Here is a 14118-nt window from a genome sequence, read left to right on the forward strand (position 1 = left end):
ATTAAACAACTTCGTTGCTTGCTTTGAGGACTATACAGTGCCACTGACACGCCTGCTACCAAAGCCTGTGGGCTCTCCTTCTCCGTGGCCAACATGAATAAAACATTTAAACGTGTTAACCCTCGCAAAGCTGCTGGCCCAGACGGCATCCCTAGCCGCGTCCTCAGAGCATCCGCAGACCAGCTGGCTGGTGTGTTTACGGACAAATTCAATCAATCCCTGTCCCAGTCTGCTGTCCCCACATGCTTCAAGATGGCCACCATTGTTCCTGTTCCCAAGAAAGCTAAGGTAACTGAACTAAATGACTTTCGCCCCATTGCACTCACTTCTGTCATCATGAAGTGCTTTGAGAGACTAGTCAACGATCATATCACCTCCACCCTACCTGATACCCTAGACCCACTCCAATCTGCTTACCACCCTAATAGGTCCACAGACGATGCAATCGCCATCACACTGCACACTGCCCTATCCCATCTGGACAAGAGGAATACCTAAGTAAGAATACTGTTCATTGACTACAGCTCAGCATTTAACATCATAGTACCCTCCAAACTCGTCATTAAGCTTGAGACCCTGGGTCTCGACCCCGCTCTGTGCAACTGGGTCCTGGATTTTCTAACGGGCCGCCCCCAGGTGGTGAAGGTAGGAAACAAAATCTCCACCCCGCTGATCCTCAACAATGGGGCCCTGCAAGGGTGCGTTCTCAACCCTCTCCTGTACTCCCTGTTCACCCATGACTGCGTGGCCATGCACGCCTCCAACTCAATCATCAAGTTTGCAGACGACGCTACAGGGATAGGCTCGATTACCAACAACGATGAGACAGCGTAAAGGGAGAAGGTGAGGGCCCTCGGAGTGTGGTGTCAGGAACATAACCTCTCACTCAAGGTCAACAAAACAAAGGAGATGATTGTGGACTTCAGGAAACAGAAGAGGGAGCAGCCCCCTATCTACATTGACGGGACAGTAGTGGAGAGGGTGGAGAGTTTTAAGTTCCTCGGCGTACACATCACAGACAAACTGAAATGGTCCACCCACACAGACAGCGTGGTGAAGAAGGCACAGCAGCGCCTCTTCAACCTCAGGAGGCTGAAGAAATTCGGCTTGTCACCAAAAACACTCACAAACTTTTACAGATGCACAATCGAGAGCATCCTGTCGGGCTGTATCACCGCCTGGTACGGCAACTGCTCTGCCCATAACCGGAAGGCTCTCCAGAGGGTAGTGAGGTCTGCACAACGCATCACCGGGTGCAAACTACCTGCCCTCCAGGACACCTACACCACCCGATGTCACAGGAAGGCCAAAAAGATCATCAAGGACAACAACCACCCGAGCCACTGCCTGTTGACCCCGCTATCATCCAGAAGGCGAGGTCAATACAGGTGCATCAAAGTGGGGACCGAGAGACTGAAAAACAGCTTCTATCTCAAGGCCATCAGACTGTTAAACAGCCATCACTAACATTGAGTGGCTGCTGCCATCATACTGACTCAACTCCAGCCACTTTAATAATGGAACAATTTATGTAATCAATTTATCACTAGCCACTTTATATTATATAATATAATGTTTACTTACCCTACATTACTCATCTCTTATGTATATACTGTACGCTATACCACCTACTGCATCTTGCCATCTTGATGTAATGTATCACTAGCCACCTTAAACAATGCCACTTCATATAATGTTTTCATACCCTGCATTACTCATCTCATATGTATATACTGTACTCTATACCATCTACTGCATCTTGCCTATGCCGGTCGGCCATCACTCATTTATATATTTATATGTACATGTTCGTATTCATTCCTTTACACTTGTGTGTATAAGGTAGTTGTTGTGGAATTGTTAGGTTATATTACTTGTTAGATATTACTGCATGGTCGGAACTAGAAGCAGAACTAGAACATAGAACTAGAAGCACAAGCATTTCGCTACACTTGCATTAACACCTGCTAACCATGTGTATGTGACAAATACATTTGATTTGATTTAATAAACATAATATAGTACTGTACGTTGGCTGGCCACCCTTGAGTTCAGTCACCACCATCAATGTGAATAAAACCGAACTGAATCATAATAAAATATAACCTTTCAGTTTGTAAAGGATGATATCTTGCTTAATTGAATGACTGAAAAAGAACTGTAATAAGCTAATTATCAACCGAGAAATTGGCAAATAGTTAGAGAATGGTGCCATCTTGTGGTGAAGTAGCCTTGTACATGGAGGAATGTCCGTTCTACCAAAGACAGTACAGTATGAAGACAGACTAAAACTGCTTCACCAATAGGAATCCTCGATGACACTTGTAGGTGACGTCATGGCGACTCATGCGTAGAAACACGTAATCGGGTCTGTCGTCTCGAGACGATTGGTCTAACTGTCGATCTGCGCATGTGCAAGCTGTCAAATCAGACACTTTCGATATAAAGTCGTTTTTGAAAAAAATATAAACGTGTCAGTTTATCACTTTCACTAGGTTGGAGTAATAACATGTTCAACTAAAGTTTCAAGGTTTTACTTTCATTTTTGGTTCTTTTCAAATTGAGTCAACCATGAGTGTTTTAAGGCAGAGGGATAGATGACACTGTTAAAGTTAGAGCACTGCTGGGTTAATCAGTATATGGCTGTATACCCATTGAACCTTATCAAATGAACAAAGGTCACAACTTGTTGTTCAGTACACGTATGAGTGCATGATTATTTTACACGCTCATAGCACTCAAATATACACTGAGTGTACAGAACAGCCTCAATTCGTCAGGACATGGACGCTACAAGGTGTCGAAAGCGTTCCACAGGGTTGCTGGCCCATGTTGACTCCAATACTTCCCACAGTTGTGTCAAGTTGGCTGGATGTCCTTTGGGTGATGGACCATTTTTTATATACAGGGAAACTATTGTGTAAAAAAAACCCAGCAGTGTTGCAGTTCTTGACACAAAACGGCGCCTGACACCTACTACCATACCCCGTTCAAAGGCACTTAAACCTGGTCATTCGGTTGAAAAACATTTCTTAAACAGCAGCTAACGGAACAAAACAGGGATAAACATTCTTGAATTTGTCCAATATAAACTCGTTTGCAGTTGTTTGGTCTATTGATTACACCCAAGATCAGCTAGATGCAGGCAAGAGTGTGCAAGGCGGTATTGAATGTGTCATTGTCTGTCACCTTGATTTCTTGACTTGTGCACCTACTTTGTAAACTTTTAATTGTAGGCTAGGTTGTAGCAATCTCATGATGGGTATTGGGAAAATTTGAGTATTATGTAGTAGCCTAAACCTAGCCTAGCCTGTTACATTGAGCTGGGTGAATGGAATATGAATGAGTCATCAATATGCTGTAATATAAATAAGGCTATGCTCATTAAAACAAATCGTCCTCCCTAATCTTAAATGGCACTGACCACCACTGCCTTCCATCCTTCCATGAGGTATAAATGACAGGTGAAACCCATGTGGAGCCAATTCACCTGTCCAATCAGTAAGTCTCCAAGGAAGGATGCACTTTTTAAAGGAATGTCAACATAATTTCTTTAGCGATTCCAAATGAGAAGGATTAAGAATTGTTTTGGAATTTGGTCAATAATACATGTCTGAAATATCAGGAAGTTCATTATACAGATTAACTCAACAGACCTACTCACACCCTTGCAGTTTTCACATTTTGCTTTATTCAATAGCATTTTTACAATGTAGCTAATGTCATTGGGACACTTGAACATAAGAAAGTTAGCTGGCTTAATTGTATTGCAGATCCTCTATTTATTAATCCCAAGAGGGGACATTAGTCACCATCAATACACTTACAGCAACTATAGGCTGAGCACTAATGGCTGGTGAAATAAGCATAACCCATGGCTTACAGAGAAGCAAATGGATTCAATAGAATAGACTGTAAACCCATGGAATCAAAAACATCAATACATTATTAATACAATGAATAATGACATTGAATAATGTGCAATGTATAAAACAATACCTACAAAATACACAAAGGAACTGTACAATACAAATAACTATACAATCAAGGTGAAATCTGTCGACGTGTCCTTGAGCAAGGCACTGAACCCTAATTTACTCCAGGGGCAGAGTGGCTGACCCTGTAAAACACCATTTCACAGCACGTATCCAGTGTGACAATAAAACATATTTTAGGAGGATTGTAAGAATAGAACTGTATGCAAAACATTAGTCCCATTGCTTTGCATCAGGGCTCCCCAGTGGCGCAGGTCTAAGGCACTACATCTCAGTGCAAGAGGAGTCACTACAGTCCCTGGTTCTAATCCAGGCTGTATCACATCCAGCTGTGATGGGAGTCCCATAAGGCGGTGCACAATTGGCCCAGCATCGTCCAGGGTAGGCTGTCATTGTAAATAAGAATTTGTTCTCATCCGACTTGCCTAGTTAAATAAAAAAAAAAATTTTTAAAAATGGGTCACACTGGACATAGCCTACACTGCACCATTGCCTCTTGATGTTTACTCTGTGGGATTATACAAATCCATGGTCACTCAACAAGTAGAGTCCATTTTTTCCCCATACCAGTGTCCAGGAAATCTCATTCGTATGTCCTTTGCACAGTTTGTGTCAACAGAATCTACAGAACATCATCATAAGGTCCATGGGGATGCTGTGGGATCATCTGTAGATTTCCTCAGTTCAAGGGCAATTGCTCAATATATCATTTACATTTTAATCATTTAGCAGACGCTCTTATCCAGAGCGACTTACAGTGGTGAATGCATACATTTCATACAAATCATGCATTTTTTTTCTGTATCTGGCACCAGTATCCAAAGACCAGGTGGAGTGTCCTACAAAATCTAATTTGTGTTTTATTCTAATTACCGTCAACTGACTTGGACTGACCAATTGAAATCATGGACACACCTGACCTTTCCCAGAACACAACAGATTGGGCTCCTACTAAGGTTTCCTTCATCCCCAGTATTGGAAGACAGGCTGTCTATCAAGGTCATGGCCTTTTTAATCGTTACACACAAAACAAAATGTGCCAGCCTCCAACTTTTATTTAAAAACAGAGCCTAGATCATATTCACCATGTAGTGGACTGAAATTGGGCCCTACTGCCTTGTCTCATTTTCAAGCCAATGAACCACACATTAGACTGGATTTTTCTGATGAATGTCCTGGAGGCTTGAATCTGTATAATATTCATAAGACACATTTTAGCTCAAATCTGGCTGAAATTCATGAACAGGCATACTGTACCATTCTGATGTTATAGGCCACCTTACCTGTTCTTGTTCCCACAAACAGCATTGATGTTCCCTCTGTGTCTGATACCTAGTAAAAGGAAACCTCAACTCAATAAAACTTTAAAAAGTGCAACCCTTGAGGTAATACAGATTCCTGTCAGCCATCTCCTTACCACATTGAGTATGATAGAGAACACTGCTGTATAAAGTGGGTATTGGGGGGGTTATTCATTAACATACCTCTGTAGGGCTTTGTGTCTCTGGAAAAGTCCTCCCTGGAAAAGTACAAGAATCAACATTGAGACAAAAACTAATTTAGAACTCGATAACATACTGTCTGACAGGAGCATTGTCATGATTATCAGAACATTATTGTGCATTTCATTTTCTTCATCTTGTACTGGTACTTCCTGTATGTAGCACTATTCTTGTGTATTTAATTGTATTCATCTTGTGTGCTTTGGTATTTATTTTAATAATTTAGCAGACACTCTTTTCCAGAGCTACTTAAAGTAGTGAGTGCATACATTTTCCATACTGTTCCCCCATGGGAATTGAACCCACAACCCTAGCATTGCAAGCACCATGCTCTACCAACTGAGCAACACGGGAACTGTACTGGTACTCCCTGTATATAGCTGCATTCTTGTGTATTTGATTTGAAACCTTGTGTTACTATTTTGTATTTGTTTTTTTAACTGCATCGTTTGGAAGGGCTCGTAAGCAAGCATTTCATGGTGAAGTCCGTTGTATTCGGCACATAAAATGTGATTTGATTCAGTGTTGGATGTTTCTCACTTGTTCATCTGTGCAATTAAAACAAATGAAAGTGTATAATTCCTCCAAATAATCTCACCAGATACAGGAGCTTTTCTTTTTCTTCTAATAGCTACTGCCATCACTGCTGATATCACAGCTAGTACCACCCCCACCACCACAGCAGATATTATTGCTATGGGAGGGGAGGTCTGTGGTCCACATTCAAAGTCGGACCAATGAGTTCCAGGTTTAATTTGCTGAAGCTTCAAGGTATCACATCTATAATAAGAGAAATAGACCACTGGTAAATCGACAATTTAGTCATCCAACTTTCAGTTTTACATTATGAAAACTGTTCACATTTTGCAGTATTTGAAGGAAATAACCATTATACATGAGCCATACTTACTGTGTGTGTGTCTGGCAGGATGTAAATGATCCATCTGAATAGGTATCACCAGTACAGTCATAACACACAGTATCTGTAGATGTTGTTCCTGCACCAACACAGGGTGAAACTCATTAAGGATCCTAACTTGAGATGTGCTTAACTCACGACTACATAAATCATGTACTGATGTCAATGGAAGATTTGCATGAAGACATACCTGTGTGGCTGATGTATTGACCAGGTTTACAGCTGCTGTGTCTCTGGGCTGCTCTACAACCATCCTTAGTTGGGTCTAGACAGTAGAACCCCTCCAGTGTCCCACAGACAGTGTCTGATGAAGGTGTACATGACCGCTTTACCTTCAAACCAAAGCCTGGGTCACAGTTTGTACACGGTATGCATGCCGTAAGACCATTGGGTTCATCGAGGAAAGTGGAGTCGGTACAGGGGACACAGGAAGTACTTGTAAATTCTGTACAGTGTCTATGTACCCGGTTTCCTGTGGGATAGAAGGTCAGTGTCATGGATTGATTGATATTGGAATTTATTTTATAGTATACAGAGCTGGTCCTTACCTGGAGAACACATAGGACAGCATTCATCACCTGTTCTGTACTCTGCTCTACCACATGCAATAGAGCGCTGGATGTTTAGAAGTGTCAAAATGATAGCTAGGTTCATCTGTAAATAGAGAAAATGAACACATTACCGCTGTTAAAAAATAGGGGGAGGGGGTCACACATTGATGAAGCAGGGTTGAAGAGAGTTTAGGGTTAAAGTAGAGATAATACTGGAGGAGAGTTCAGATTGAGGAGCGATTGAGAGAAAGCATAGTTAAAGATTTATATGTTTTGATTAATAAATGTTAGTGAAATTTACTTACTCAGATTGATTTTTTCAAAGAGGAAATATAATAATTAGCTTTTGCAAGGCCATGTCCCCCAGGATGACTGAATTGAGAACCAAGCAGCCATTTTGGTAAAGATTTAGGAAGTTATAGAAATGCATGTATTAATGTCTACATTCGTTTTTGATAAGTAGCCTATATTCCATTAGACAAAATAATTAATAAGTATGCATTAATGTATGTGAATTAACATGGACTTTTATCCTATGCGTTAAAGTATTTTTTTGTTGTACTAATTAGGGATGTGCGATATGTCGGTGAACATATTGGAATCGGCAGATATTAGCTGAAAATGCCAACATCGGTATTGGCTGATGTCTAGTTTAACGCCGATGTGCAAAACCGACGTCAAAGCTGACGTGCATACCTATATAACGTAGGTACATGCCGTTATGACGCCACGTAACATTTTGCGCTACACGTGCAACACAGCATTCATAACCTAGCCCACAATGTCTGCTGTGTAGATTGAGCAGTCAACAAGTCGTGCAGTCATTTGAAAGAGCAAGAATATCAGCGAGACAACTCAAAAGGCGAATTCCATTAAAGCCAAGATAATGGAATTCATTGCCCTTGGCAAGCAATCCGTTGTCTGTCGTGGGTGATGTTGGCTTTCGCCGACTGGTCGAGCACCGGTACACACTACCAAGTGCGCTATTTTTCAGATGTTGCCCTACCGAATTTAGACAGTAATAGCTTCAATACATACATACTATGGAATGCCGTTAGCACTGTCAACACTGTACAAAAAAGTCTGCAAACAAGCAAACACCGGCCACGAACGATGTGTTTACAATACCGCGTAGGTAATAAAGCATCATTTGTTCGACTGCAACTTCTGGGGTAGCTAGCTTTAGCTTGGTACCTAGTTAGCACCAATACAACCAGCCTGAAAACAATGACCAGTAGAAACTGCAGTCATTTTCATTATTCTTAGCAATGATTTTTGTGATCTTTTTAAGTATTAGCTAGGTTGCCACTTGTTGTTCGACTATTGAATAGCTAGCCAGCTACTTAACCCTGTTGCCCAAAGCGAACGTTATAAGCAGCCAGCTAGCTTCATCTGGCTAGTGAGGCTCGACCGGACTTGGTTATGTGTTGTGTAGCTAGCCACAATAAGGATTAGGCACAATAGTGGAATTTGCGTTTTTCCTTAAATAAAAGTATGTAATTGACAGTGATGCAAATGAATACAAATAGTAGAATTATGCCATACTTTTATTTTGAAGGCTAACCGCAAAGTCCACTATTGTGGCTAGCTTCACATAGATGGATCTGACCACCATTAATCAAATACAAACTGTGTTATAAATTAGGGTTATTTTAGATGACACCTAGCAGCTATATAGTTAGTTAGCTAGCTAACTAGCTATTGAAACAGATGTCGTTTTGCTATGTTTTTGGGGAAGAACATTGTTTGCTTCCATGAGCTAGCTAGCTTTTATTTATTTTTTATGACCAGCCCTGTAGGTGCGCGAAACAACTTCACCAGCATCATAGCATACGCATCTATGAATCGTTGTGACATGAAATACAAGTGATAGTGTAATCAAATCGTTATCTACTGGTCATTGTTTTATTTTTTGACACGCAAAGACCCAAACGGTGTTCCATAGAAATCCTGGTTGAGAATGAAACGACTGAACAAATGAACAACGAAACAGCACAGCAAGTAAGTGAAAGAAATAGGTTTTACTGGTAATGGGGACATCGTAAACGGCAACAAAATAACCTTTTGGTCAGTCTGGTGTGTGTAACCTTTCTTTAACTAGGCAAGTCAGTTAAGAACAAATTCTTATTTACAATGACGGTCTACCCCGGGTAAACCCGGACGACGCTGGGCCAATTGTGCGCCGCCCTATCCGCCCTATCTGCTTATAACGTTAGCTTTGGGCAACAGGGTTAAGTAGCTGGCTAGCTATTTATTTTCATGAACTGAAGTTCAATTTCAATAGTCGAACAACAAGTGGCAACCTAGCTAATACTTACTCAAAAAGATTCAGAAAATCATGGCTAAGAATAATGAAAATGACTGCAGTTTCTACTGGTCATTGTTTTCAGGCTGGTTGTATAGCTTGCTACCTAGCTAGCACCAAAAGTTAGCTACCCCAGAAGTTGCGGTCGAACTAATTATGCTTTATTACCAACGAAGTATTGTAAACACATAGTTCGTGGCCGGTGTTTGCAGACTTTTGTACAGCTTTGACAATGCTACTGTATTTATTTTGACACGCAAAGACCCAAACGGCGTTCCATAGTATGTATGTCGTGAAGCTAATAGCAGTGACGCTATAACTGCGTAACTCTGGTAGGGCAACATCAAAAAAAAAATAGCACACTTGGTAATGTGTACCGGTGCTCGACCAGTCGGCGAAAGCCAACATCACCCACGACCGAGAACGGCTGATTGTCAAGGGCAATGAATTCCATTATCTTGGCTTCAATGGAATTTGCCTTTTGAGTTGTCTCGCTGAAATTATCTTACGCTTTCAAAATGACTGCTCGACTTGTTGACTGCTCGATCCATACTGCAGACATTGTGGGCTAGGTTAGGAATGCTGTGCAAAATGTTGTGCAACGTGGCGTCATTACGTCATGTACCTACGTTATATAGGTATGCACGGTAGCTTTGATATCGGTTTTTAACATCGGCGTTAAACTTGACATCAGGCTTATACCGATGTTGGCATTTTTAGCTAATATCGGTCGATTCCAATATGTTCACCAATATATCGTGCATCTCTAGTTATAGCCTTATTCCAAAAAATATTAAATAGTTTTTTTCCCCACTCATCAATCTACACACACAACACCCCACAATGAGAAAGCAATAACAGGTTAGATTTTTTGCACATTTATAAAACATTTAAATAATTATTACATTTACCTAAGTATTAAGACTGTTTACTCAGTACTTTGTTGAAGCACCTATGGCAGTGATTACAGCCTTGAGTCTTCTTGGGTATGATGCTGCAAGCTTGGCAAACCTGTATTTGGGGAGGTTCTCCCATTCTTCTCTGCAGATCCTCTGAAGCTCTGTAAGGTTGGATGGGGAGCGTTGCTGCACAGCTATTTTCAGGTCTCTCCAGAGATGTTTGATCGGGATCAAGTCCGGGCTCTGGCTGGGCCACTCAAGGATATTCAAAGACTTGTCCCAAAACCACTCCTGCATTGTCTTAGCTGTGTGCTTAGGGTTGTTGTCCTGTTGGAAGGTGAACCTTCGCCCCAGTCTGAGGTCCTGAGTGCTCCGGAGCAGGTTTTCATCAAGGATCTCTCTATACTTTGCACTGTTCATCTTTGCCTCGATCCTGACAAGTCTCCCAGTCCCTGAAAAATATCCCCACAGCATGATGCTTGGCATTCAGGCCAAAGAGTTCAATCTTGGTTTCATCAGACCAGAGAATCTTGTTTCTCATGGTCTGAGAGTCCTTCAGGTGCCTTTTGGCAAACTCATGTGACTTTTACTGAGGCGTGCGTGGCTTCCGTCTGGCCACTCTACCATAAAGGCGTGATTGGTGGAGTCCTGTAGAGGTGGTTGTCCTTCTGGAAGGTTCTCCCATCTCCACAGAGGAACTCTGTCATCGGATTCTTGGTCACCTCCCGACAAAGGCCCTACTCCCCCGATGGCTCGGTTTGGCCGGGCGGCGAGCTCTAGGAAGAGTCTAGGTGTTTCCAAACTTCTTCCATTAAAGAATGATGGAGGCCACTGTGTTCTTGGGGATCTTCAATGCTGCAGACATTTTTTGGTACCCTTCCCCAGATCTGTGCCTTGACACAATCCTGTCTCGGAGCTCTACGGACAATTCCTTTGAACTCATGGCTTGGTTTTTGCTCTGACATGCACTGTCAACTGTGGGAACTTATATACACAGGTGTGAGCCTTTCCAAATCGGGTCCAATCAATTGAATTTATCACAGGTGGACTCCAATCAAGTTGTATAAACATTTCAAGGAGGATCAATGGAAACAGGATGCACCTAAGCTCAATTTTGAGTCTCATAGCAAAGGATCGGAATACTTATGTAAATAAGATATTTAAGTTTTTATAAATGTGAAAACATTTCTAAAAACCTGTTTTTGCTTTGTCATTATGGGGTATTGTGTTTGATGAGGAAAAACATTGATTTAATCCATTTTAGAATAAGGCTGTAACGTAACAAAATGTGGAAAAGGTGAAGGTCTGAACTTTCCGAATGCACTGTACATCATTGGTGTATACTCTGAGCATACTATCTGGTGCCATTTACTGCTGCAGTGTGAAATGATGCCAAGCTACTAAGCTTACAAAACCCAAATGTTTAACTTACTATCCATATCAAGCTTTGAAACTGCGACATGGTTCTCCAATCCTCAACATCTCAGTGGAAGAAGGTCCACCACCCTGGAATCTTAGTTTTGAACTAAGGACATCCCTGTTGTCCTCACCCTCATGTAGAACTTGAGTCACACACACACACACACACACACACACACACACACACACACACACACACACACAAAATTATTAGAAAAGTGTAATACCATTCAATTTAAAAATATTTGCCATACAATATTTAACAAACATTATATTAGAATGGATTATTTTTGGTTCAATGGAATTTTATAGTATATGGCAATTTTATTTTTCAGTGTTATGCGAACCAACATACTAAAACCTAAAGATGCTGTTCTCCAATTGCCAAGCAACCAAAATGCCTTCATCACACAGTGATTTGTAGTACAACGGGGGTGTCATGCTGGATGCTGATTACCGACTAAATGTATATTCTTCTGTTAAAGGGTAGGAAGCATGAGTTTTTACTCACCAATGTAACACAGTGTGGTCAAAGACTTAGTTGTAGTCACGATCTAGTTACCTATAAGTACAAACATAGTTATGTTTTGGGGTTATTATACACAGCACATGACCAAAGGTATATGGACACCTCATTGAACATCTCATTCCAATATCATGGGCATTAATATGGATACAAAGACATTCTAGACAATTCTGTGTTTCCAACTTCATAGCAACAGTTTGGGGAAGGCCCTTTCCTGTTTCAGCATGACAATGCCCCCAAGCAAGGTCTGTACAGAAATGGTTTGTCGAGTTCGGTGTGGAAGAACTTGACTGGCCTGCAGAGCCCTGACCTCAACCCCATCGGACACCTTTGGGATGAATTGGAACACCGACTGCGAGCCAGGCCTAATCGCCCAACCTCACTAATCCTCGTGGCTTAATGGAAGCAAGTCCCTGCAGCAATGTTCCAACATCTAGTGGAAAGCCTTCCCAGAAGATTGGAGGCTGTTATAGCAGCAAAGGGGGGACCAACTCCAAATTAATGCCCATGAGTTTGAAACAAGATGTTCGACAAACAGGTGTCCACATAATTTTGGTCATGTAGAGCATGTCACAGTGGTTTAGATGGTACAATGACTCTCTACAGCAGGGGTTCCCAAACTGTTTGACTCAGGCCCCCCTTCCAGCATTGGGGAACATCCCACACCCATGTCTATTTCTATGGACACAAGCACTATTCATGACACACACTGTTCACACCCCTCTTGTTGGTGGAGAGAATTTAGCAGGTTTAAAGCATATTTCCTGCAATTGTACACATTTTGTCACGGGGTTCAGAGAACAGTTTTGCTGTTTTAAAAAGGTAATGTTCTTGCAATTATATACACTTTGTCATGTCAAATGTGTATTCATGTGATCTTTGACCGGATCAAACATTACAACAAAATCTATGGCTATTAAACCTAGCTAAAAAATTTTTACTGACATGGCTAGTTGATCTGGACATTTCTGACAAGTTATAAATTGTTCTGTTATGCAATGCCTGAGAAGAGAAACTGAAAGACGCCCTACCCAATTTCGAAATTATCATCAGAGATAAGCAATAACTCAATGTAAAAGTGAGATGTCACCTTGCTTTGGGAGATCTGATGTGTATACTAATGCAAAGTCATATGTTACATGTTGTTACGGTTATGCTACCTAATGTTACCCTTTAAACCCGTATCTAGCTAAAACAACGCTGACCAGCTTCTTGGTGTTTGTCTTTTATTGTCTTGGCTGGACAGCGTCGTGTCTTTCAGGGCTAGCACTAACTAACGTAAAATAACACTTTAGCTAACAGTTGATTTTCGTATTCGAAATTATATTTCAAAATACGATATTACACAAATTTAATCGATAATGAATACACTTTTCCTACACATGTAACAGAGCAGTCTTACCTGTTAGATTAAGTCGGACTAGTTTACACTTTCGTTTATGAACAAGATACTTTCCAGCGTTAGTGCTATCTGGGATCCTTGGGACGTCCCTAACCCTTAAAGCTGCAGTATGAACCTTTTGGTCGACCAGACCAAATGTGCATAGACATTTGAGTTATAGATCTGTCATTCTCATTTAAAGCAAGTCTAAGAAGCGGTATAACTGTTATACAGTATGTTCACTGTTTCTATGCTTCCCATGTTTAAGTATATGTTTTGCGTCTTTTATTTTCATTTTGGAAATATTATATTTTTGGTTATGGAAAACAAATTTCACAGCGGTTTAGATGGTACAATGGTACACTTAAGGACGTGAACCGTCCTACACAATTAATAGAGCAGTCTTACCTGTTGACCTCAGACTTCTTGTTCTTGAAATTGGCGAATCGCAAACAACTGACAGGTGCACACACCAGCACCTACTGTGTGAGGCCAGTCACCTATCTATACCGCTATTTGTCTTGACTACACAAACGGCTGGACAGCGTGTGCACTACAGGAAGCGAAGCAATCTGGCCATGTACTATCTCCACCCGGCACAGCCAAAAGAGGACTGGTCAC

The 14118-nt window shown here is 41.3% G+C and overlaps 1 protein-coding gene across 3 annotated transcripts; it reads right to left on the reverse strand.

Annotated features, from left to right (window-relative positions):
- Positions 1 to 4710: 4710 nt before the first annotated feature.
- Positions 4711 to 13614, reverse strand: LOC115165382 (tumor necrosis factor receptor superfamily member 5-like). Of its 3 annotated transcripts, XM_029718472.1 has the most exons (10): positions 13519 to 13614; positions 12102 to 12152; positions 11604 to 11733; positions 6965 to 7070; positions 6607 to 6888; positions 6408 to 6495; positions 6096 to 6277; positions 5480 to 5514; positions 5279 to 5327; positions 4711 to 5184 (listed from the first exon to the last, which is right to left on the reverse strand). In XM_029718472.1, exons 3-10 carry the CDS (start codon positions 11631 to 11633, stop codon positions 5144 to 5146), a joined length of 813 nt encoding a protein of 270 aa, XP_029574332.1. In that variant the 5' UTR covers positions 11634 to 11733; positions 12102 to 12152; positions 13519 to 13614; the 3' UTR covers positions 4711 to 5143. The 3 variants fall into 3 exon arrangements, with proteins under 3 accessions (XP_029574332.1, XP_029574333.1, XP_029574334.1); XM_029718473.1 differs by lacking the exon at positions 12102 to 12152 and having other exon boundaries at positions 13519 to 13590; XM_029718474.1 differs by lacking the exons at positions 11604 to 11733; positions 12102 to 12152; positions 13519 to 13614 and adding an exon at positions 7273 to 7663.
- Between the last annotated feature and the right edge of the window lie 504 nt (positions 13615 to 14118).

Source organism: Salmo trutta, chromosome 28, assembly GCF_901001165.1.
Source record: "Salmo trutta chromosome 28, fSalTru1.1, whole genome shotgun sequence".
NCBI lineage: Eukaryota > Metazoa > Chordata > Actinopteri > Salmoniformes > Salmonidae > Salmo > Salmo trutta.

What these genes read in the sequence shown, in the direction of transcription:
- LOC115165382 (XM_029718472.1), bottom strand. Translation starts at nt 11,633, where the DNA reads ATGTCGCAGTTTCAAAGCTTGATATGGATA. An exon ending in TCCTGCCAGACACACACACA is followed by an intron (nt 6,278 to 6,407) that starts GTAAGTATGGCT and finishes CTCTTATTATAG; the next exon opens with ATGTGATACCTTGAAGCTTC. An exon ending in GTTTGTGGGAACAAGAACAG is followed by an intron (nt 5,185 to 5,278) that starts GTAAGGTGGCCT and finishes AATATTATACAG; the next exon opens with ATTCAAGCCTCCAGGACATT.